This window comes from Perognathus longimembris, chromosome 23 (assembly GCF_023159225.1).
Source record: "Perognathus longimembris pacificus isolate PPM17 chromosome 23, ASM2315922v1, whole genome shotgun sequence".
NCBI classification, from domain to species: Eukaryota; Metazoa; Chordata; class Mammalia; order Rodentia; family Heteromyidae; genus Perognathus; species Perognathus longimembris.
Window position 1 is genome coordinate 28,190,912 of NC_063183.1, and position 23,980 is coordinate 28,214,891.

At 41.2% G+C, this 23,980-nt stretch overlaps 1 protein-coding gene and 1 long non-coding RNA gene across 3 annotated transcripts in view; both read left to right on the forward strand.

Moving 5' to 3' along the window:
* Positions 1-23,980, forward strand: part of Fbn1 (fibrillin 1) — a 192,885-nt gene that overhangs the window by 82,359 nt on the left and 86,546 nt on the right. The window contains exons 6-12 of one of the 2 annotated variants that reach the window (XM_048332978.1): positions 4,218-4,415; positions 7,876-8,001; positions 14,155-14,280; positions 16,531-16,689; positions 20,043-20,225; positions 20,833-20,973; positions 21,457-21,576. In XM_048332978.1, the coding sequence (XP_048188935.1) occupies positions 4,218-4,415; positions 7,876-8,001; positions 14,155-14,280; positions 16,531-16,689; positions 20,043-20,225; positions 20,833-20,973; positions 21,457-21,576 (1,053 nt within the window). Of the gene's footprint in view, positions 1-4,217; positions 4,416-7,875; positions 8,002-14,154; positions 14,281-16,530; positions 16,690-20,042; positions 20,248-20,832; positions 20,974-21,456; positions 21,577-23,980 lie in introns of those variants that run through there. The other variant, XM_048332977.1, reaches the window with a different exon arrangement.
* On the forward strand, positions 22,772-22,938 carry LOC125341011. The gene is made up of 2 exons (XR_007208858.1): positions 22,772-22,854; positions 22,888-22,938. It is a non-coding gene; the product is annotated as an uncharacterized LOC125341011 (long non-coding RNA).

Here is a 23,980-nt window from a genome sequence, read left to right on the forward strand (position 1 = left end):
GATCATAAGTATTCCTTAGTAAAAGAAAGAAGAGAGGGCAAGAGGGAGGGAGGAAGGGAGGAAGGAAGAGGAGAGGAGGGGACGTGAAAGAGGAGGAGGAGGAAAAAGAAAGAAGAGTAGGAACAGAAGGGGAACAGGAAGGAGATGGGGGATAAAAAGAAAGGGACAACTTTACATCCTCTGGTGGGGCCACAGTGGGGAGATTTTGCAAAAGCAGATGCTGGGTGTCCCCTGCTACTGAATAATATTCCAAGGAAGAGTCCTGGGAGGGGTGGAAGTGGGGCTTGGGCATCCACATTTTGCAGAAGTTTCCCTGGTGATTCTCTGATGTCCCGAGGCTAAGAATGGCAGGAAAAAGAAGTAACAGCAGGTATGGGACTGATTAGGATAATAGAGCTTCTTGGCGCTAATTTTCTTGAGGCTCCAAGTTCTTTGAACTCTGCCTTCTGAAAGTTGAATTAAAATCCCACTGGCCACACTACCTGGGAGGAATGAGCAGTCCGTGACCTTCCCTGTCACGGAGAAATTGATATCTCATTCTTTAATTTGTAATTTTTATAAAAAGAAGGATTTAAGATAATTGGTGCCTAGTGCCCTAAATTACATCCTTGTACTCCCCTGCAGTTTGTGGTTGGATGACTGGGCAGGAGCGACAAGGATTGGGAGTACCACAGAGCGCTCCCTGTGAATGGTGCCTCTGCTTTGGGGTGAAGGCTGACTATGAATGAAAGTGAAATCATGCTTGAGACCACAGCCTTCTGAGCTGCAGGCCTGGGAACGTGGGGAGGGGCAGAGGCTGGAGAGAGACACCGACGGAACCCAAGTCTGGAGGCCAAATCTAAGGGGACCAGAGAGCAATCCTTGATCTAACCACTCAGAATGGGAACGAAGAGAGGCAGGATTTCCCATGAACTAGCCACACTCGAATAACAAGTACTCGAATAACACAGTCGAATAACAGGTACAAACAATTAAAACTCGATTTTAATTTTGGCAAGGCTTGGCCTGATGCCCTAGATCTTCTAAGGAAGTGGCTGTAGAACAATTTGCAAATAGAAAGACTTTCTAATAATGTATTTCAGTTACATTAAGAATAATGATTTACGCGGATGCCAACAGTGACTGACTTTATGCAAGCACTGTATTAAGCTTATTCCCAGTCTAGTGCTAGGACCATCTGAAAAGAAAAGGAAAAAAAAAAGAGGTATGTTACATTAGCATACTATCACATAAGTGCTATGGGACTAATTGTCAATAATTGGATTATTAGTAAGGAATTAAGAATGTGGACAGATTCTTTCTATGGTTGGCGTATTAAGTTTAAAACAGCATAACTTTGACAAATGAAATGAAGCATAGGACAGAAAGTACAAACTGCCAAATGAGAATGGTATGTGAAAGAAAGCCACATTAGCACAGCTTTTTAACTTCCAAGAGACTTTTTTCTATCCAAATGTATTTCATCCAACTCATGCCCCTCTCTGCAGTGAGCAATGCTCTGTTGAAAATAAGGAACCGTAAGTGTATTTCTCTTCACGTGCTAATCTGCACTGTCAAGGAAGCCAACTCTTTGAAGAGGTTTCCAAAATTGCAGTGTCTGTAGTAATCAGTATGTGGGCTGGAAATGTGTGAAGTCCATAGGTTCTGTTCAGTACAGTCACTGTTTGTGAAGTATGCCATATATTAAATAAAGATACATTTCCATGGCCTGTAGAGATGGCTAATGTATGTTGTTGACTAACAAGGGCTGTCCCTGCTTTGTGTATTCACGCCGACACCAGAGAGCAAGAAGTGACTGACCTTGGAAACATCGAAAGACCCGTTTTTCCTTGTACAAACATATTCCAAGGAATTCACATCTGAAGTAATGAACCTTTATTAGGACAGGATTGGATTTTTCTTGGCATTTCATGGTGTGCCTGAGTTTTGCTGGTACTGCTTACAAAACACCAGATTTGCATCTTCCCTGACATTTTTTTTCAATCTTTTTATATATGATGATTCCACAGAGCATATTGGAAAAACATGAGGAAAGCCAAATCCCAGCAGTGTTGAAGAGAGGACTGTAAATTAAAATTCATGTTCCATTGTGCGTTTTCCAGAAAAGATTGAAAATGGCGTGCTAACATGAATGTGTTTGGTTGACACAATTGCACATGTCTCAGTAAATTAGCAGGAAAGGAAGGAATAAACCCAAATCTTTTTCCTCATTATTCACATAGGAAGAATTTTTTCTTTCTTTTTATTTTTAGGTTCACATAAGTTTGTAATGTGAGGTGGTTTCACAGTGATATTTCCATACTGTGCACAGAATGTACTTTGAACAAATTCAATTCCTATCTCTTCTTCTACCCCTTTTACATTTAAGGTAGAAAGGTTTACTTATTTTTTAAACTAAAAAATTACACTGTGGTAATTTTTGTAGTCTCACATACATAAAAACCTTGAGATTAAAAAAAAAAATAGTCGGGCTGGGGATATAGCCTAGTGGCAAGAGTGCCTGCCTTGGATACACGAGGCCCTAGGTTCGATTCCCCAGCACCACATATGCAGAAAACGGCCAGAAGCGGCGCTGTGGCTCAAGTGGCAGAGTGCTAGCCTTGAGCGGGAAGAAGCCAGGGACAGTGCTCAGGCCCTGAGTCCAAGGCCCACGACTGGCAAAAAAAAAAAAAAATAGTCATAAGAATTCTAACGGCTGGCCAGATAGCAGTGGCCTCTCAGCAGGAAGCTGAGATCTAAGGATCACAGTTCAAAGCCAGCCAGGGCAGAAAAGTCCCCGTGAGATTCTAATCTCCAATTAACCACTCAAAAACTGGAGTGGCACTGGGGCTCAAGTGGTAGAGCGCTAGCCTTGAGCACAAAGAGGCTCAGGGACATTGCCCAGGCCCTGAGTTCAAGCCCCACAACTGACGCCACCCCCTCTCCAAAAAAACCCGAGGGCTGTTGTTTGAACTCAACATTTATCATTCCAAAAAGAATTAATCACTAACCAACACTTAACATTATGTACATTGTTACAACAATGGAGAATTAGAGTCAATTTACACTAGCCATCTCACTCTTCATGATAAAACCCTATTGTTTGGATAAGTACATTTAAAAATTGTTTTTTGTATTTGAAATAAGATACACCAAATCAAAACCAAACCAGATAACCATTTCTTTTGTTCAAGCAACTCCCAGGAGGTAGGTGTGTATGAGTTATTTCAAGTTTTGAAATTCTTTGCTTTTTCCAATAGCCTATAGGCTGCCTATAGGCAGAAATTTAGTTTCTTTCTTTCTCATTTAAGTTTATTTTTAACTGATACTCAGAACCGTAAAAATGGCACATATAAATGAGGTTAACATCGGTGGGTATATATGTGATATATTCAAAATAAATCTGTCTCCTTAAATATTTATCCTTCATTTATGGTAAAAACTTCCAATATACTTTCCAGATATAGAAGAATACAGTACATTAATGTTACCTGTAACCAGCCTACTCTATAAAAGCAAACCCAAACTACTTGTTCCCATCCAATTTCCATTTCGCATGTGTTGATAACCTCTTTCTATCTCTCCCTTCCTTCCATGCTGCCTGGTGCCCGCCCATTCTACTCTTAACTCCTATGAGATCAGCTTTTTGAAATCCACATGTGTGAGATCATGTCTTTCTGTTCCTGACTTAGCTCATTTAATATAATGATCTCCAGTTCCATCCATACTGCTGCCAATGACAGGATTTTACCCTTTTTGCGACTGAATGGCATTTCACAGTGTGCATCTACCGAATTTGCTTTCAATCAGTTCCTTAGTTGACGGACACTTGAGTTGACTTCAGTTTTTAGCACTTGTGGCCAATGTTGTGATAACTCTAGAGTGCCGATGTCCCTTTGACTTTCTGATTTCATAGGGGCTGAAATACATTTCCTTGAGTGTTATAGTAACATCCCAATATTATCTCGGTACAGCAAATTTAACTGTCAGAGAGTTTTCCATGAGCTCATCTCATCCTTACAAGCATCTTCGGAGTGGATAGGAAACCATGCTCTCATTCCCTTCTCAAGGTGAAGAAAATCGGGTTTAGAGGCAGAGAGTTATGGCCTCACGCCGAAGTCACTGGTACTTGTTTCCCGTACAGAAATCGACTTCCTGAACAAGGTACAACAGTTTCCCTCCAAGCACGGTTCTGGATTTTTCTAGACTTTGATGCGGTTGTTGTTCTTTATTCTTAGATTACAGAACAGGTCCGTGCTTTACTGTGGTCAGCAACCAGATGTGCCAGGGACAGCTCAGCGGCATCGTGTGCACCAAGACGCTCTGCTGTGCCACCGTGGGCCGAGCCTGGGGTCACCCCTGCGAGATGTGCCCTGCCCAGCCCCACCCCTGCCGGCGGGGCTTCATCCCAAACATCCGTACCGGAGCGTGTCAAGGTAAAGCCTCCGTGCTTAGTTGCTCCGCATAGCCCTTCTTCAGTGAACTTAGGGGGAATAGAAAACCTGTGCTGGAGACAACAAACCTTTCCAGGGTGACTAACTGCCTGACTTCAGGCACCTGGCTCCTAAGACACGGCTGAAGTCTCACTGGAGTTTGTTTTTTTCTTGGTACCCTTCTGGGGCTTGAACTTAGGACCTTGTGCTCTTGCTTGGCTTTTTCGTTCAAGGTGGGTGCTCTACCCCTTCAGCCACATCCCCACTTCCAGCTTCTTGCTGGTGAGTTGATGATGAGAATCTCTTAGATTTGCCTGTCCTGGCTGGCCTCGAACCACGATTCTCAGATCTCAGCCTCCTAGGAGAGCTAAGATGAAAGGCTTGGGCCCAACACCAGTACTCAGACTGACTGGCTTTTTTTTTTTTTTTTTTTTTGCCAGTAGTTTCTCCCGTAGCCCCAGAAGTGTTCTTCCATACCTCTGACTCCAGGGGTAATGTAATTCTGTGCACAGTCATGCTGTGTCTTGATGGATAGGGACACAAAGCAAGATTTGTGAACAAGGTGGTTATTGTTATGTTGTTTTTAATTTGTTTTTTTTTTCTTCCTCTGAAACTGTGAAGAGTTCCTATGTCTCCTGGCTTGCACTTAACTGACCTGAAGTAAATTGTTCCTCTCAACGTTTGACATGCTACATTATGCATATTTTTTTTATAAGTCAGAAATAAATTAGAATTGGTTTCACACTTTTAAATATCCCCAGATGTTGCCTGCTCCCTTCTTCTGCCTCCTAGAAGCTCTTACTCTGTTTTTTTGGCTTTCACTGTGGTTCCTCCAGCTGGACAAATTCTTTCGTTGTCTAGATATCTGGCAGGAAGCAGGAGGAAGGGAGCAGAGGCAGCTTCATGCTAAACTGATGGGACTGAAAACTTCCAGGCCATCTTTGTTTCCTTTAGTGCTTTAAAAAATTTTTTTTAAAAAAAGGGCAGTTACAATATTTTCAGAAAACTCAGGATACGCTTTGGTGAGGCAAATAGATAACAGTTTGGCTGTGCTATGTATGTTAATTCTAAGAATATTATGCACTACAGAATTTGGCCTTGGTCACACAACTCTGTGGGTCTTCATTACATTATACTTGGGTAAATTCCACTTCTGATACTGTTCACGCTGGCCGCTGTTTTTTTGTGTATCACATACAACTTCCTTTGCATGCCCTTGAACAGCTAATTTTGAATGTAAAGAGCTGCACAAAGTTACTTTGAAACCCCTGGAGCCATCAAAGGATCAACTGTAGGGTTTTGTAAAAATAAGAATAAGTGCTTTCTTTGGTGCCTTCTCAGTTTTCTTATTCTTAGAACGTCCCGGTGAGTTTGGAACAATTGTCAGTCGCTGTATTCTGAAGTTAGCTAATGCCCATGCACTTGTTGATAGTGACTAGAAAGGAAGGCCCTCCAGTGCCCAGCTGTCTGTCCACAAATTCATGGTCAGAGCTTAAGGTGTTCACAGAAGGAAGGCAAAGAAAAAAGAAGGACTATTCCTTACTTTGTGATTTGTCTTATACAGTCTGGATTTTGCCAAAATGGGCTTCCTGTTCCTTCCTGGCTGCTATTCAGTATACCCACCAAGGAAGACTTTTTTAAAAAAATAAGACAATTTGTGAAATCTCATTACATCAAAATAGTGGTTTCAATTGCCACTTGGAGAATGAAATTCTTCTGGGTGTTAATTGGTTTGAGGCGAACATACTGTCATCTCAGTGCTGTCTCTTGTTGGTCTTTGCCATCCTTGGCACATGTGAAATGTTCATAGGGGCTTATCGTGTCTGTGGTCTCTGTACATAGAGCCAGTGGAGAGCTGATCTCTTGTATATTTTCCGTTGGCTTCTAACTATCAAGATTTGTCAGTCTGTGAAACCATGATTTCAAGAAACATTATAATAAACCTATTCAAGCTATCAAGAGAATGGAAAATTCTGCTCTAAGGCAAAACTGAAATGGACTATGAAACCTAATCCAATTATATTTCAATATAGTCATTCATTTGCGGGTCAGAGCAGTCCTTGGAAACAGGAAGTGACACTTGCATGCCAAAATAAATGGCTCTGCCTTAAGTGCCTCTTTCACTGCACACCGATGTTTCTCCACAAGGAATGTTGAGATCCTACGAATGGCAGTCATTCTGTTGCCTCACCGAATTAAGAATGACACTAAAGTGGCTTTCCAGAGATCTAGAAGAATACTCAAGTACCAGAAGAAACATCAGACCCTCACTGAGAACTCTTTATGGAATCAGTCTCTTCTCAGTCATGTCTGAAGAGAAGGAAAGAATGTGCACCTACATTTACAGTTTCCACAGCTGGGATGATTCATTTTACCCTGAGAAGGCTAGTAGTTGGGTTTGTACAGAGGACTCCAGCTGGGTCCTTAGGTGCTTGGTTAGAGCACTGAACAAAGAGGACAGAGTCCTGTGCTCTGTGGAGCCTTTGCTTATACAGTTTGTGAAACCAAACCGTTGTATATGAGATCCTTTGGTAGTACAGGCCAGGACACCAGATGTCCCTATTCAAGTGGCCAGAGAAGAACTCACCACTGAGGGGGTACTGGTCAGGATGGAGGGATGGGACAGAATGAATCCCATTGTGTTCTGGAGAGAACATTTCAGGCAGAGGAGCCACCACTAGACACCTCTAAGGCAGGTGTGTCTTTGATGTATTTTAAGAAGACACCTATGTGGTAGGAGAGTAGTGAGGGAGGGAGGGTGGGAGGAAGGTGGGAGATTAGATGAGAGAGGTTGCATAGAACATTCTAGAACTGTGCAGGGACTTGAGTTTTGTGTTGGAGACTTCCTTTGAGGAAGGTGCCCTCTTGCAGCTGCTCCGCCAACAAAGTAGGTGTAGAGCTGAGGGACACGTCTCTTATTGCTGTCCCGAGCTTCTGAGTTGTTTCACGTTGACTGCATGAGATATTTACAAGGCCAGTCACTTGACTGGACATCAGCTGTTTTCTATAAATTTTGTTTTAACTTAGCCATGCAGTACAACACTTGAAGGTTGTCTTATTGTAGATTTTATTACATCTTAATTTTTAAGGATTTCTTGAATCAGTCTTATGATTACTACCAATCTGGAGATGACTGTCAGAGACTAAATAGAGGTCTTGTTCATTGTACCTTTATATTCTACTGCTTACAAAACAAAACTCACAAGTGAGTAGAAATATTCTCCTTGGCATGAGAGCCAACACAAGGTAGGAAAATAAAGAATATTTTTTTATAGGACGTCCTTGGTCTCGCTAAGTTGTCACTCCTTTATATTCTGTAATTTTCAGGAATAGTTTGTCTTATCATATTCCAAATGTGAGCATGCACGCGTTGATATAAACACGGTAATGGAACTGTGGACGAACATGTTTTCTAATGTAAATGAATTATATATGAATCTTTGTCTTTTTCAACATTCGACAGATGTGGATGAATGCCAAGCCATCCCTGGGCTGTGTCAAGGAGGAAATTGCATTAATACCGTTGGGTCTTTTGAATGCAAGTGCCCTGCTGGACACAAATTTAATGAAGTGTCACAGAAATGTGAAGGTAAGAAATCTCATGCTTCTCAGTTAAGGGCGATGGGGAAGGGCGGGCAGAACTCAATATCAGCCACCCATTTGTTTGCAAGTTGTCCCTAAATCCTGTCTCTGGCATCTCCATGAAAGTGTAAATAGAATATACTATTAGGAATACTATTCCTTTGGACTGTTGAACTCTCATTGAGAGAAAGAAAAACAAAAACCTGGAGCTCTTTCCACATTCATAGACCCTCCCCAAATAAGAGATCCATCTGAATCAAATTAAATATTAAAACATAAAGTATTTTGGGGCCAATATTTGGTCTAAAATGTTTAAGACACATGTTTTTGCATCGTTCTAGACATATGAGTTTAAATTTGATCATTAGCTATCATTCTAAATAATACATCATCTGGAGATTTTTTCTGGTTGCAATGTATGTTTGGGTTTTTCTTTGTGGGGAAGTGGATATTAACTCATATGTTTATGTTCCTAGTACAAGTTTTAAGATTTTCTTTTCTAGACAGGCACTGGTGGCTCACACCTGTAATCCTAGCAACTCAGGAGGCTGAGATCTGAGGATCACAGTTTGAAGCCAGCCTGAGATTCTTTTTTTTTTTTTTTTTGGCCAGTCCGGGGCACCATCCCTGGCTTCTTCCCGCTCAAGGCTAGCACTCTGACACCTGAGCCACAGCGCCCCTTCTGGCCGTTTTCCATATATGTGGTGCTGGGGGATCAAACCGAGAGCTTCATGTGTAGGAGGCAAGCGCTCTTGCCACTAGGCCATATTCCCAGCCCAGCCTGAGATTCTTATCTCCAATAAACTACTCAAAAAAATCCAGAAGTGGTGCTGTGGCTCAAGTGGTAGAGTGCTTGCCTTGAGTGAAAGAAGCTCAGGGACAGCACCCAGGCCTGAAGTTCAAGCCTCAGGACTGACAATTTTTTTTTAAAAAAGAATAGAAATGTTTCTAATGTTAGTCAAATGGAAAAATAACTTGAAGTAAATTTTTACATTTGCTTCTAAAAATATTATATGAATGCAATCCTGGTTGCCACTACTACTATTTGCAAAAGGAAGCATGGATTGCAAATGTAATACTTCCTTTGTGAGATTGAGTGTTCAGAAAATAAGTAACTCTTTCCTAGCAGCAATGGATAGCATTTTCCAAGTTCTCTCTTAGGAAGATCAGAAAAGAAAATGTCTTGCTTCAGTCCCATTTATTCTACTTGGTGTGGTCTGAGTTTTTATTTAGGTGTTTGTAATTTTTATGGAATTTTATGGCTTGTATTTTTATGGAAGACACTTGCTATATTATTTACATTCCTAGGCTCTAACGGTTGTAAGAAATATTCCGAAGTTATTTATCTCTGTGTGGATCTTTAACTTCTTTTTTTTGGTTGTACATAATATCATACCAGCAAAAGACAACTTTGAATTTAAGACACAGTTGATAATTTTATTTCCTTAATATTTGCTGGCTCAAAATGAATAACCTAATTGATCCACGTACTTTGATGGATTACTGTTATTTTGAGGATTGTTAATCATCACAAAATCTGTAACTTCTATTGCATTCATAAGTCTATGATTCATAGTTATTTGCAGGAGCTTTGAAAAATATTTTCTGAAGTAGGGCTTCTTAAAAACAGTTAGGCCCAGAAGAGCAATAGAAGTGGCCTTCTATAGGTGAATGTAGTTTAGACCATGTACAGTAGATCTAAGTTTGAAGCAGAGTACCACTGTTGAAGAAAGCATAAACTCATCTAGTTTCACCTTTGACATTATTATGGAAGGAATTAGGTTTTGGGCATTAAATGGCCCACAGGAGGTGATTCAGGTAGCACAGTGACTTCCTTTTGATTCACATTTGGTATTTATTGAGCCATATTCTACTGGCTTCTTTCCTAGAGGAAAGCTCCTACATCTACTTTTAACAACTGTATTTCATAAGAATTGACACTATTTCAATGTTCGTAGTATAGACTTTCAAGTCTTGCTGAATAAATCTTTTTATGACATCAACTCAATAGGCAATTCTGATTTCTTGCTGCACCCTTGAAAGTAATGGGTTGTATCTTACACTTAGAAGTTTTCTCTGTTTCATCTATTCACAAGAGATACCAACAACATCAAGATTTAGGACAGACATAGTCTCTGTTTTGTGTTCTGGAATTTGATAGCTTCCAGCCTAGAGTTCCTTTTCTGTCTCTTGTTATTCACTCAGTTTAACAGTCAGGAATTTTCTGTGGATATAGCCTAGACAGAAGATGCAGATGTAATCTTCATACGAAAGAAAAATGGCAGGGGCACCTGGCAAAGGAAACCTTTTGGCAGCTAGGAAGTAAGAGAGAGGCACAGGGACAAAGGGTTTAGTGTCTCCTTCAGCCGATCAGCCCCAAAGATGTAACTTTCTCCCACTAGGCCCTAAAGGTCCCACCACGTACAGTAGCAGCAGTAGAGCTGGAGACCAAACCTTCATTAGGCTCTTTGGGGGACGGTTATGATCAAAATGGTAACACCTATTGAGCATTGGTGGCTTTTTAAATGTATCTTCCTCTTGATTTGGATTTGTAACAGTACTATCTATGATCACTGATGAAATCAAATGGGTCTTAATAAATTGCTTTTGATGAGATCTTCTTTGTTCAGAATTCTCTCTGCTTTCTCTTAATAACCCAATTTCCCCAAACTTAAAATTTGTGGATCAATGTTTATATAAATATGCACAATCTAGATGCATTTAAAATATAAATTAACAAGGGGAAGTGATTAATTAATAATGAGTAGACTTTCATACACTTAAGAAGAAAAAGATAGAGATTTATGGCTGTGGTTTGAGAGAAAAAGAGAGTTCATGCCCACCTTTTTGTTGCTTTTTCCGACAACTGCAGAGTACATTTGCTTTTGGAAACCAAGTTCGTATTTGCATAGGTTTCCGTGGAAGGAAATTAAGAAGTAAAAAGTGTAATTAAGGGATTAAGTTTTATTTCTGGAAGAATTCCCTTGGATTCTTAATTAACCACTAATATTTTGGGACTTAGATGATGGTCAGCCCAGTCATTAACAATTAAAATAGCACTGCATGATGCAAAAGATTTAAAAAAAAATGGGGCTCCTAAGTTCATGCACTCTCTAATACATGAACCAAAGACCTTAAGACTTCCTCTTTCCAAATAATGGCATTTTTATGTGATGGTCACTTGCTATTAGGAGCTTTTACCCTCTCAGGCACGCAAGAGAGTCCCTGGGGCTACTTGACCCATTGCTGTGGGTGGGGCTCAGCCTCTGTGGCGATTTGCAGGCCTTTCCTTCTTACTGCTTGGGGTCATTTGGCATCTAATACATTGAGAGCCCTGTGGTCAAGGTTGACCTGACTCTCATCCTGTTAAGTCCCCAACAGCTTATATAATCCTTGCTGCATCAGCTGCCCTCTCCGAGTCACTATAGTCTCTTGTGGGGTTCAAGGTCATGAACGAGGCATGCCTGGGCACTAGAGGTAGACCACTCGGGTGGGTTCTGTGTTCCCGCCTACATTGTGGGCACTCAATGAGTTGACATCCCTAAAGTATTTAGATAAGGCATAATTCTCAACACACGTGCACTCTCATTATTATCATAGTTGCTGTGGTTACCTTCAATAAAGAGGCCATTTCTAACCGAGCGGGCATGCAAAATATGTGTCCTCTAGCCTTACCAAATTAAGTTTTCTAATAGCTTTTTCTGATCTGTGCAGTCACGGAACCTCTTTGGGTATTGGTGATTGATATATGCCCCCTGGTCTTAATAAAGATGACAATCCTCATTTATTTTAATAGGCTAAAATATTTTAACCTTTTTATTTTTGGATTAGTATTCATTAATAGTGTAGGCTATCATTGTGATGTTTTTGCAGATCCCTACAGCGTGCTTTGAGCAAGTTTATTACTTCTACTACCCACAATGTATACTTTTCACTTCCTAAACTGCATTTAGTGGGTGAATAAATATTTTTTGCTGGGCACTAGTGCCTCATGCCTGTAATCCCAGCAATTCAAGGGTCTGAGATCTGAGGATTGTGGTTCAAGACCAGCCTGGGCAGGAAAGTCTGTAAGACTATCTTCACTAACCTACCAAAAAAGCTGGAAGTGGAGCTGTGGCTCAAGTGGGCTTGAGCAGAAAAGCTAAGGGACAGTGCTCAGTCCAAGCCTCAGAACCAGTACACACGCAAACACACATACACACACACTTTATATATGTATATATATGTATATATGTATATGTATATATATATAGAGAGAGAGATGATCTAGATGATCTGATGATCTATAGATCTATAGCAGATAGTTACCTTTAGTAGATCTTTAGTAGGCATCTTTTAGGGACATTTTTGAGAAGTATGCTCTTTTTTGCTTTGTCTTCTGCCCTTAAATGAGGTTCAGAATACCATAGACTCTTTGATATCTTTGTTTTGTTGGTTTTGGGTGTTTGTATTAAGTATGGCTGAAGAAAGATCTATGATAAAGACCAGTCTTAAAATGCTTTTTGAGATATTATAGGTTCTAGAACATTTGTCCCTGTCCTTGGCTGTTTCACTCCAGCAACATTTATATTTGTTGGAATAAAATGTGCACCTTTACCATTGAACACATTTTCAATGACAGTGCTGTTTATGTTAGTGTTGGCTGTCATATAAACAACACAACATGGGTTGCTTTAGCGTCCAGCCCAGCATAGAGGAATGCTGATTCTTCTTTTGAAAATGTCATACTGCCTCTAAACAGTGTCACTCCTGCCTTTTGACTAACAAAGTAAACGAGAGGCCAAATATACTTAATTTGGTCCATGTGGAGCCCTACTTTGTTATGTGCAGAAGTTATGTGTTATGTGTAGAAGTTAGTCTAGAGAAGATACCTTCTGAGCTTCAGTGGTGTCAGCGTGTCCATTACAGTACTGGGGACAAAGCCCACCTATCCTGGGATAACAAGCTTGCTTGTTTCAGAGAGGAGGCCAGGTGTGTTCCCTGGGTCCTGACTTCTGCACTAAACGAGGATTTCTCCATTTCAATTATCAAGGTCTTCGGTGCCACACGTTCACATTTGTCCATGTGTAGGGTGGGTTAGTGCAAAGCTCCTATTGCAGCAAACAGATTTGTCTTCAAGGGACATTCATAGCCGCTTTTCAGAAGATTGGTGGCTTCAGGCCTGGAAGGCTGTCCCCTCTTTTGGCCTCTGTGACTTTCAGTTTGTTGAACTGGAGACGTACCGGGGACTAGTGCTAGAGGAAGAGAAAGAGGAGACAAGAGTGTACAGACAGAGAAGGTTTGCTCTGGTGTACCCCAGCAACCGCCTTTTGCTGACCTTGGAGGCAAGTGAGGAGTTGGAGGAGCCCTCTGAGTTGTGCTGCCTTGGGTTGAGACGTGTCTGTCATCAGGTGTGGGGTACATGAGGAGATGGTAACCTTGGATGAGGCAGCCTTTTGCAACTTGGACAAGGATCCCCAAAGGGGCTGAGAGCCAAAGGCAGTGTGTTGACAGTCCTCCCAGTAGCTGGGACAGCAAGGCCTTTCTTCAAGAAAAATCTGGGGAGATTCAGAGTCCTACCAAGTGTACATTCCTCAAGCCCACAGAAAACCATCTAATGGCAGTTTGGGTGTGCCAATGAAAAGCCAAGGATAGTACTCACAACCTTAGCCCAGTCACCACGTTGGCCAACGCTTGCTCAGTCCTCAGACTACACGGTCTCGAAAGGATTTCATTATCCGATTGCAGAAAACTAGATTGAAAAGCAATCGAGGAAGCAATGAAGAACATAGCATAATTAGTAGGGAGTATAATTCCATAGGCTACATGTAGAGGAAAGGAAAAGTGAAATAGCCAACTAAATGACATCTGGCATATTGGCGTACCAAAGTTCATTGTTGAAACAACTGCACAGTTTTCAGTTTTAAAGAGGGGGTGAGTTTACTTTGCTTTAATCTCTTGAATTTGGTTAAAAAAATAAACCCTTGGGTAAAATCTGTGTTGGGAGAGGCATGCCTTCTAGAATCACTACTTCTCTGCATAGATTTTATTTTGTAAAGATGCCTGCTTCTTCTACTGGCAGGATTTTTAACCAGTGATACGTCTAAATCCATCATAATCATTGATAGCTTCATCCTGCCTTCTACAAATACCCAACCTCTTTTCTTCTCTTACATTCCAGACATCGACGAATGCAGCACGATTCCTGGGATCTGTGATGGGGGCGAATGTACAAACACCGTCAGCAGTTACTTCTGCAAATGTCCTCCTGGTTTTTACACCTCTCCGGATGGCACTAGATGTGTAGGTAGGTATAATGAAGACATCACGGTGCTTCGATGGCGATCTTTTTTGAATTAGCGTTGGGTGGGGAGGGGCGCACATAATAGTTTCTCTGCTGAGGTAAGAATGTGCGTTCATGGGAATGTATTGCATACTTCAAACACCCTGTGAAAACCAGACGCACGGGCTGGGAATATGGCCTAGTGGTAGAGTGCTTGCCTCAAAGCCAGACACATCCTGGGGTTGGTGTGGGGATGCGTGACCCTCGTCTTCAGTCACTTCACAGGGTCAGGGTTAATTTAGGCCAGAAATTTTGCAACAACCTCTTCACTGGTCTCCCTGCTTCCTGGCTTCTGTACAGTCCATCCTGTCAGCTTTATCTTCCTAACATTGTGCTTTGATTAAGCTACACAGTTGCTCAAAAATCTCTAGTAGTTTTCCACTAGGATTTAGAAACTGGTGGTTTTCGGTCTGTGTCCAGTGGATTGATTCTTCAGGTGCTGGGTAAGGCCAACTGAGCTGCTGAGGGACAGAGAAAGGGAGGACTCATTACCACTGTGTACATACACTCTCTCTCTCTGTCTCTCTTGCTTACTCTTTCTCTCTTGGTCTCTTGCTCGCTCACTCTCTGGCGCTCTCTCTCTCTCTCTCTCTCTCTCTCTCTCTCTCTCTCTCTCTCTCTCTCTCTCTCTCTCTCTCTCTCTCTCTCTCTCTGTCTTGCTCCACCACCTGACAGTTATAATGGACTTTACAGGGAAATCTGTGTATCTCTGTGTTTGTCTTCCTGTTTCCATTTAAGCTGCCCTTAAAGACCATAACTACTGCCCTTCTATGCCTAGTGGGTCTTAGCCTACTTGTTTGTACATAGTAGGTACTCAGTAGCTATTTGTTAAATATCATCACAAGTAATTCCTCCTCCTCCTCCCCCTCTTCCTCCTCCTCCTCTTCCTCTTCCTCTTTTTCCTTTTGTTGCCCTTCCTCTTCTTTTCCCTCTTCTCCCTCTTCTATGGTCCTAGGGTTTAAATTTAGTTCCTCATACTTGCTAGTCAACCACTTGATCCATGCCCACAGCCCTTTTGGTGGTGTTTTGTTTTTTTTTTTTAAATTGGATAGAATCTCTTACTCTTCCCCCTACAAACTGGCCTTGGGCAACCGTCTGCCTACTCATGCTCTGATGTAGCTGGGATTGCAGGCATCTACCACAATGTCTGGCCAAGTAGTTATTATCAAGGCAAAACTAGGGAGCCCCTATCACATAGCCTTGGGAAAAGTGCTATTTTTTTTAAAGCTTATCTGGTTCATGTATTCAAAGCGGAGCCATACTTTTCTTTCTTTCTTTCTTTTTTTGCCAGTCCTGGGGCTTGAACTCAGGGCCTGAGCACTGTCCCTGGCTTCTTTTTGCTCAAGGCTAGCACTCTGCCACTTGAGCCATAGCGCCACTTCCGGCTTTTTCAGTATATATGGTGCTGAGGACTCTAACCCAGGGCTTCATGCATACAAGACGAGCACTTTACCACGAGGCCATATTCCCAGCCCCCATACTTTTCTTTTATAGATTGTCTAGCTTTGTTTTATTCACTTAAGGTAATTAAGCTGTATATCTCCTACACTAGCCTGAATTTTTATTTCACTTTTATTGACAGTAGAAAATTCTCTCCTTTACAAAAGGATTTGTATTACTTTTCAGAACTTTGGTTAGTTGATTTTGTTTTTTTGTTTGTTTGTTTGTTGGGTGGTTAATGAGTGGTAAGAGTCTGACAGGCTTTCCTGTTCTGTCTGGCTTTGAACTATGATCTTCAGATCTTAGCCTCATTAGTAGGTGTGATTATAGGCTTGAGCCACCATTGCCCAGCCTCAGAACCTTCTTTTAGATGGACTGTAGAGGACCCTGCTTTTACTAGAAGACAGTTATACCCTCAGCACTTATCAGGTATCCCTGCTTATACCTTACTACCTGCCTCTTCCTTTTCACAGTAGGGTCTCAAAGTAGTGATCTTTTTGGTGGCTCAGATTCACACCGTGGTGTGTCAGACGATGCCATAACAATCAGAGATGACATAATCCAATAAAAGTGATATGTGGGAAAACATCTGATCTTGTTTTGGATGTTTCTGATGTGAGCCCCGGACTCTCAGCTTCTCTTCCGTGGGACACAGGTGTGAGCCAGCTCTGCCCCTGCCTTGGAATGAGGGATGGCGGTACCAAGGCAGGGGCTCGCTGTCACAAGTTTCCTCTCACTGAATGTGTGTATGTGTCCGTATGTTCGTCTCCCCAGATGTTCGCCCAGGATACTGTTACACGACTCTAGCCAACGGGCGCTGCTCTAACCAGCTGCCCCAGTCCATCACCAAAATGCAGTGCTGTTGCGATGTGGGCCGGTGCTGGTCCCCAGGGGTCGCACTCGCCCCTGAGATGTGTCCCATCAGATCAACAGGTAAGAACCCTTCTGGTCAATGTAGAGTATTCCAACCCAACCCTTACAACCGGTGGCATTGTCTGTGCCTAATACACACCTAAGGGGAACTCAGGTAAACAAATAAGCCTCCAGAAAAACGTAAGAGATGACGATCTTAGAGAATCTCCTCAGATAATGCGGAGGTCTGTACGAACAGTACCGTTTTCAGATACTACTCATTACCAGGTGTCTGGTACTCAACAACTCAGAAGGATAAAACCATTTTCCTAGAGCACACATTCCTTCTTGCCTTTTCCTGTGGCCAGTTCCTGTTGATTTTTTTTTTCCCCTCATGACTTCTCTTTTATCTGCTATTCTTTTCATTTCTACTGAAATCTTAGTTTTCTTTGTAGGAGCCTCCCAGCTGGTCAGCGTGTAATTGCCAGCTGCCACACACATTTTCCAAAGTATAACTCATCTCATATTCAGTTAAAGAATTATGTTTAGAGGATGTCCAGAAAAAATTTCCCCAGGATGAACTCAGTATTTGATGGTCCAGGACACACCTTACCTGCAAAGAAAATGTTACTTCTTGACTTAACAGTTACACTCCCCAAATCTGATCCCAATTCATCCTTTAATGGTTGGTATTTATGGTAACTTTGTTTTCTAATTAGATTATGCTGATTCAGTTTTCCTTCAATGTAGTCTGAACTTTCTAAATGCAATCTGACCTTTTATCCCGAAACTTCTGCTCAGTTCAAGTCTTTATTTTCTACTTCCAGTCAAATAATCTTTTCTTGCTATATATACCTTCTGATGCATTAAGGATTTAGTCAAATGTAACTTTACCCATGAGCCTCCTAAGGTAATCCCAGCCAGAAAATTTCCATCTTCCTTGTGCTTGTTATATTGCTAGACCACAGCTCCATACTGTCTGCCTTGTACCTACTTGTGTTCATGGATTGCTTTTTTACAACTTGGTAAATCTCATTAGGAGATCTAACTCATGGTAATCTCGTGTGTGTGTGTGTGTGTGTGTGTGTGTGTGTGTGTGTATGTATATACATATATAAATAAATGTTCTTTATATTTCCAGAGTATTTAGCAAAATCCTTCTGATAGGAGGCATTTTAGGTAAGGTAAATGACTGATAGGTACTATTTCCCCTACCATTTCTTTATAGCTCTCTTTAAACCTGATTCCTGAAAAGTGTAGTGATTCAGGAGAGGCAATGAATGTGAGCATGGATGAGTGCAGAGTTAATATGATACTTCAGAGTGTACTCTTCTCAGGATGTGAGTTTTTCATTCCTCTGGATTATAGACCAGCTCACAGATGTTACCATCCAATTTCTGTTTATTGCTGGGAATTGTGAGTGTGGATTAAAGAAACAATAAAATCTTCATATATATGTATATATATGTGTGTGTATTTTTATGATCCAACAAGTCATACATTTTGTTTGACTTGCTCTTTGTTATGCCCTCCCCACCCCCCCACCCATCTACCCTCTGAAGTTAAATGCAGGGCCATTTACTAGATCACTATTTTGAAGCATGTGAATTCCTACTAAGATTTGGCTTGGTACCCAGAGAATTAATTGCTTTTTAAATGCATTTGCTAACTTGGAGGTGAGCTGTACTGCTAGGGATTCCTTGTGCTGAATGAGTGAGGACAAGGGCAGGTTTAGATGTCAGCACGAAGACCTGCTTTGGAACAGATAGAGCAGATTAGGTTCCTGTGTGTGGCTTTTCAGGGAGTTGTTCCCCAAAATGCATCACTAGAAGATGCCCAGTCCCAAGACAGTCTTTGATTAAGCAAAGTATTTTAATTTTTTTCAGAAGTTCTAGGACCAGAGCTATAGAACCCTTAGATTTGCATATGGAAAAAGTCGGCCAGCTTTTCAGTGTATATATGCCTGTGTGTATGTATGTATAATATATATATAATTATATATAATTACATTATAATTGAATTACATTATCTAACCTATATTATATATCTATATATAATACACAGATCTGTAATTTCTGGGCTAAATGGAGGTAGGGAAGGTAGACATCATTTGAACAAAATCAGCACCTGTTGTTGATCCTGCATAGAAGGGCATTCAGGAGAAAATTATTAATCTCCTGAAAGTAGGAAGGAGTTTAGGACCCAGTGTGATACACTTTCCTATAGGGTTAAGACGAATTTAATGGCATTCTTAAGGTAATATAGCCACCTAATTATCAAAAATACTGATAAGCTGTTCAACTTCTTTTATATAAATCTGAAAAGAATGTAAAAGGAAAGGCTGAACTGGCACAAGCACTGAACAAGTGCTTGGAAACAAAGTGAACCCCTAATATAGTTGTCATTCAGTTAAATCCACCATATAACCAAATCTTCTTATGTGCATTCTACAGAGGCAGGCTAAGAATGAGAATTAGTTATGAGTTGTACATGATCCTTGACTTCAAAGACCACATGCATAGTCTCAGTGGTAGAAATATGGCAGAAGCAGGTTCCTAGGGAATTATGCATCTTCACGGTGAGATGATAACCCTCTATAGGAAAGAGTCTTTGATCGTTGTGGTTTGACAGAAGGAATTATAGCATCCTGAACCAGGGAGACATGAACAATATACAAATCCTTTCTAAATACAGTTGAGTACTACAGGATCTCTGTGGGCTAAAGTTCTAGACAAAATGCAGGAATAGAATTCTCTGAAAACATACACATACTCTGTGTTGGGAGTATGAAATATCAGTGAGGAAGTTTTCAAGTCTCAAGCTGACGTTTCTTCCTTCTCCAAACGTGACCCACTTACTTCTAAGACAAGCTTGGGCGAGTGTCACCCCTGCATCTACCTCCGTCATGACCTCCTTTGTCCAGGCATCATCCTCTTGACCTTGACCTTCAGCAATAGCTTGGCCTCCCATCAGTTCATTCTCCAGATAGCAGCAAAAGAGATCTGGAAGATTCATCTAGTCAGTCACCTCCTAACTCTTCGGGAGACCTTCTGTGACTTCCCATCGCAATTACACAAAGTCTAAGCATGTTGGTGTGTTCATTAGAGCCCTTTGACTTCTCCACAGGCGGGACTGGTGAGAAGAATTTGCATATGTTTTCCATAAAGTAAACTTTGATGTAGGTAGAGACTGCTAGAGATGAATGTGATATGTGTTTGGATTTGAATTATTATTCCACTATGCTTTTTGCTGTAGGTATTAAGGATGGCAATAAAGTCACTGAAAGTTGGGTTTTTCCTTTTCTCCAATTGGCCAGTGTACTTAGAAGATGGATTTTATTCAACGATTTCTCTTCAAAAAATGTCTTCTGTGGACCTGTGATGCCAACTACAGCTGAGCTGATTGTGTTGTGTTGTGGTTGTTGTTTTTTCCAGAGGATTTCAACAAGCTGTGTTCTGTTCCCATGGTATTTCCTGGAAGACCAGAATACCCTCCTCCACCCCTGGGACCCATTCCTCCAGTTCAACCTGTTCCTCCTGGCTTTCCTCCTGGACCTGTACTTCCGGTCCGGCCACCGCCAGAGTATCCTTATCCATCTCCATCTCGAGAGCCAGCAAGTAAGAATAAGACAGCCATCTAGTTGTTGTTGTTTGCATTAAGCAGGTTAAAGTTTGCATTTGCTTATGCTGCTTTAGGCTTTAAATGGGTTTACTAACAATTAACTTATGTAGCATTGTATATACATTTCTTAATTTTCCTATTACATAGATAGGCATAAAAGTCCCTTGTATTTTTCCAGAAATTAATGTTCTTTTGTTATTTATATTTTCAGAGAGAGAGAGAGAGAGTTATAGGAGAGACTGAAATAGGATTCACGCAATTAACAGTAGAGGAGGCACAAACGTATACTTTGGGTGGTTTAGTATCCAACACGGTAGTTCCCCAAGCAGTAAGTAGGTAGGCTTGAGGATGAGCGGCTGAAGAGGGTCAGGACAAGCAGGTGGAAGAGCAGGGTGCAGCCGGGCTGCCGTACCTCTCTGCCTACCGCTCCGTGCACGTTTGGTGGTATCATGCTCTCCTAGCACACCGGCACAGTGACCTGGACCCCAAAAGTGTCCTCCTTCCTTTGTGACTTAGCATCTTGTCCATGATTGCTAGGTGAAGTACGGATGGAGGAATACCACAGTTCTAAATCATTTTCCATGGGGTTCGATGTTGTTCTAGGGGTACTGCCAGTCAATGTCACTGATTACTGCCAGTTGGTCCGCTACCTCTGTCAAAATGGGCGCTGCATTCCAACTCCTGGGAGCTACCGGTGTGAGTGCAACAAAGGATTCCAGCTGGACCTCCGGGGAGAGTGCATCGGTGCGTGAGTGACCAAAGAGACCATTACAGTGTTGTTGCGTGACTGCATTGGCTTATTATTGCTGCTCTAACCAATTACCTTAATCGTAGTGGCTTAAACACATTCAGAATGTTCTTTTGTTTTGTTTTGTTTTTGTTTTTTTTGCCAGTCCTGAGAAACGTCAAATGTTCATCTATTTGATTTTCTTAGGCCAGATTCAGGAAAGAGAAAACATTTATTAGCTCGGAGCATTGAGTTGCTATGCACTTGGAATCTTTCTGTGAAAATTGACACCTGAAAATAATATACTTGAACTGCTCCACCCATCTTCCAGATAGTTAGAGTCATGGCATATTGTGATAGAACAAGAAAAAGGAAAGATACTTTCCTTGTGCTATTTATTTATTTTTTTAAAGAGAACTATGTCTTCAAGAGTCGGGCGGGTCTTAGAATTGCACGTTATGGCTACCGAATCTCTTACTAAAACACACTTTGTATTACAGATGTTGATGAATGTGAGAAAAACCCTTGCACTGGTGGAGAATGTGTTAACACTCAGGGCTCCTACACCTGTCACTGCAGAACTGGGTACCAGAGCACGCTTACCAGGACGGAGTGCCGAGGTAGGGTTCTCTTGTGACATACGAGACGTGCATGCCACATGCAACCTTTGCTTTAAAAGCATTCACTGGAGTTTAAGTAGCGCAGGCCCGGAGAAGCTAAGGAAGTCCTATTTCTTTTTAATTTTAACACTTTATTCGAAAATTGTCACTTTGAAGACAATAACGTAAAATCTGACAAGTATTCAAAAATTACTTCCAAAGATACTTCTCTACCTGGGAGAGTATCTTATTTTCAACTTCATTTGAAAAAAAAAATCACTGTCGCTTTTTATTTTTTCATCCAAGAGTGAGGGAATGGGGCTGGCATCAAACCGAGGCTCATGTATTAGAGGTTGGTCATGATTTACACACCTCTGGCACTAGTTTTAAGAATAGGGTCCAAGTTTACATATATATGGGTGCAAACATCATGATGAAACTCATTAAAAATGTACTGCTCCTCCAGAACCCCATCCCCAAAAGCCACAGTAGCAGAAAAGAAATCTCTGTTCTAGATTTTTTAAAAAATGAGTTAGTGCTAAACGTATCCTGAACATTAGACGTTGTGATCGCATTCATGTTATTTGGTAGATACAAGTCACCATGAAATGCTCCAAAAGACTGTGTACTTAGCAGACAAGAAGTACATGAACTAGATAGAAAGGGTCAGAGAAGACAGAAGCACAATAAAAGATAGCTTGGAATGACAAACTTTTACTTTCTCTGTACAGTCATAGGAACTCCATAGAAATCTGAAACTGGTAAAGAGAGAAAGTGATGGACCCTTTTAAAAAATTTATTTTTGTTTTCTGAATCAAGCTCTTCAAAGATTATTACGAACAAAGTCTCCTCCTAAAAGAATCCCAAAACTAAATGAAAGACATATCATCCAAGTAAAACCCTAGTTACCTGAAGAATTCTTTTAGGTTGTAATATTTCCACATTGCTTTGTTTTTTAACCATTTGCAATGTTCTGTTTGTAGGTAATAATTTAAACATTTTTTTAAAGACAGAAAATAAGTAATTTCTTTTTAAGGCACCACCACAACTGTAAAGCAAAAAGAATTTAAGAAGAAAAAGATCAAATCTTTTTCATGTACAAGATGAAGGAACTCATATACATCATTAACTTTAATTCTGTCAGGTTCGCTAACGTACATCTCCCAAGTTTAGTGTTTAAAACAAAAGAAATTACATTCTCATTCAAAAATGGAAATCTCATGTAAAAAAAAGACATCTTTTGGTTAGTAAAGCCTATTTACCCTCCTTAATTTTATACTTTAGCTTCATTTGGTAGCTGTAAATTCATGAGTAAAGAACACATTTTATTAGAGTATAAAAGTCTTAGGAACAAGTTACAAGTACTCAATTGTTTTAATAAACGAAAATGTTTTCCTTCCCAAATGTAAACATCCAGCAAATACAACATACAGAATACTCCAGATATAAGAAAACCAGAAATCCACTTATGAAAGAGGGGTATTTTGGTGTATTTGGCGGTAAGGTTGGTGGTTTGTCTTAATACAAAAGCACTTCAGCAAAAGTACCAGGTCATTATTATTTAGAACTGTACTCCTTCGTTCAGTTACCTTGAATAGGAACTCATTCATTTCTATATAACTCCAGCTATACGAGCAGGCCACCAAACAGATCTGAAATGATCGGATAGTCGTTTGGCTAGAGAAAAGTGCTCTCTTGTGGAGGCAGGCATTCCCCAATGGACTTCTTCCCTACAGCCTTTGAAAGAAAGCACGGGACCTGGGTTCCTCCCGGAAGGGCTTGCTGCCCACCAGCAGGGCATCCTTGCAGGCGTTCTGTTCTGTGCGCAGAACTGTTGAAGCTCTGCGGGTGCCCGGGAGACCTTGATCCACTCCACGCCGCCGCCTTCCCGTGTGACTTTGCTCAACCCAGCGTTGCAGGGAGCTCATGCTGGCCCCGGAGGGCAGGGTGGCCGGCCGCAGTGGGGGAATCTGAGGGCAGTGGAACAGGGCCCTGGATGGACTCTTTCCTGTTGAATTTTAACCATGGACCTCAAATATCAGGGGGAAAAAAAAACCATAAAATTTTTTTTGCCTAAGAATACTTGGCTTTCTCTATTTTCCTGAGTGTTGAGCAAGTCAGATTTTTAGCAAGAATTGAGAAATAAAGGAGAGAGAAAAACATCGTAGGTTGTTGGCACAAAGATCAGACAGAACAAAAGCCCGGACTGCCTCTGCTAGTTCAATGACTTGTGTAGAAACCACTGCACGATCTGCCCAGAAAGAGAGTGCGTGCGAGGGTCAACCACAAGACGCGGGGCAGAAAAAACTGATAGGCCTAAACACACATTCTTCTTGTCCAGGGCTGGACAGGGCTCTTCTTACACTCAGGCAAATGAGCCCTCTGCTCTGCATAGGTGTGTCCTTCCAACAGAATTCGGTTCATC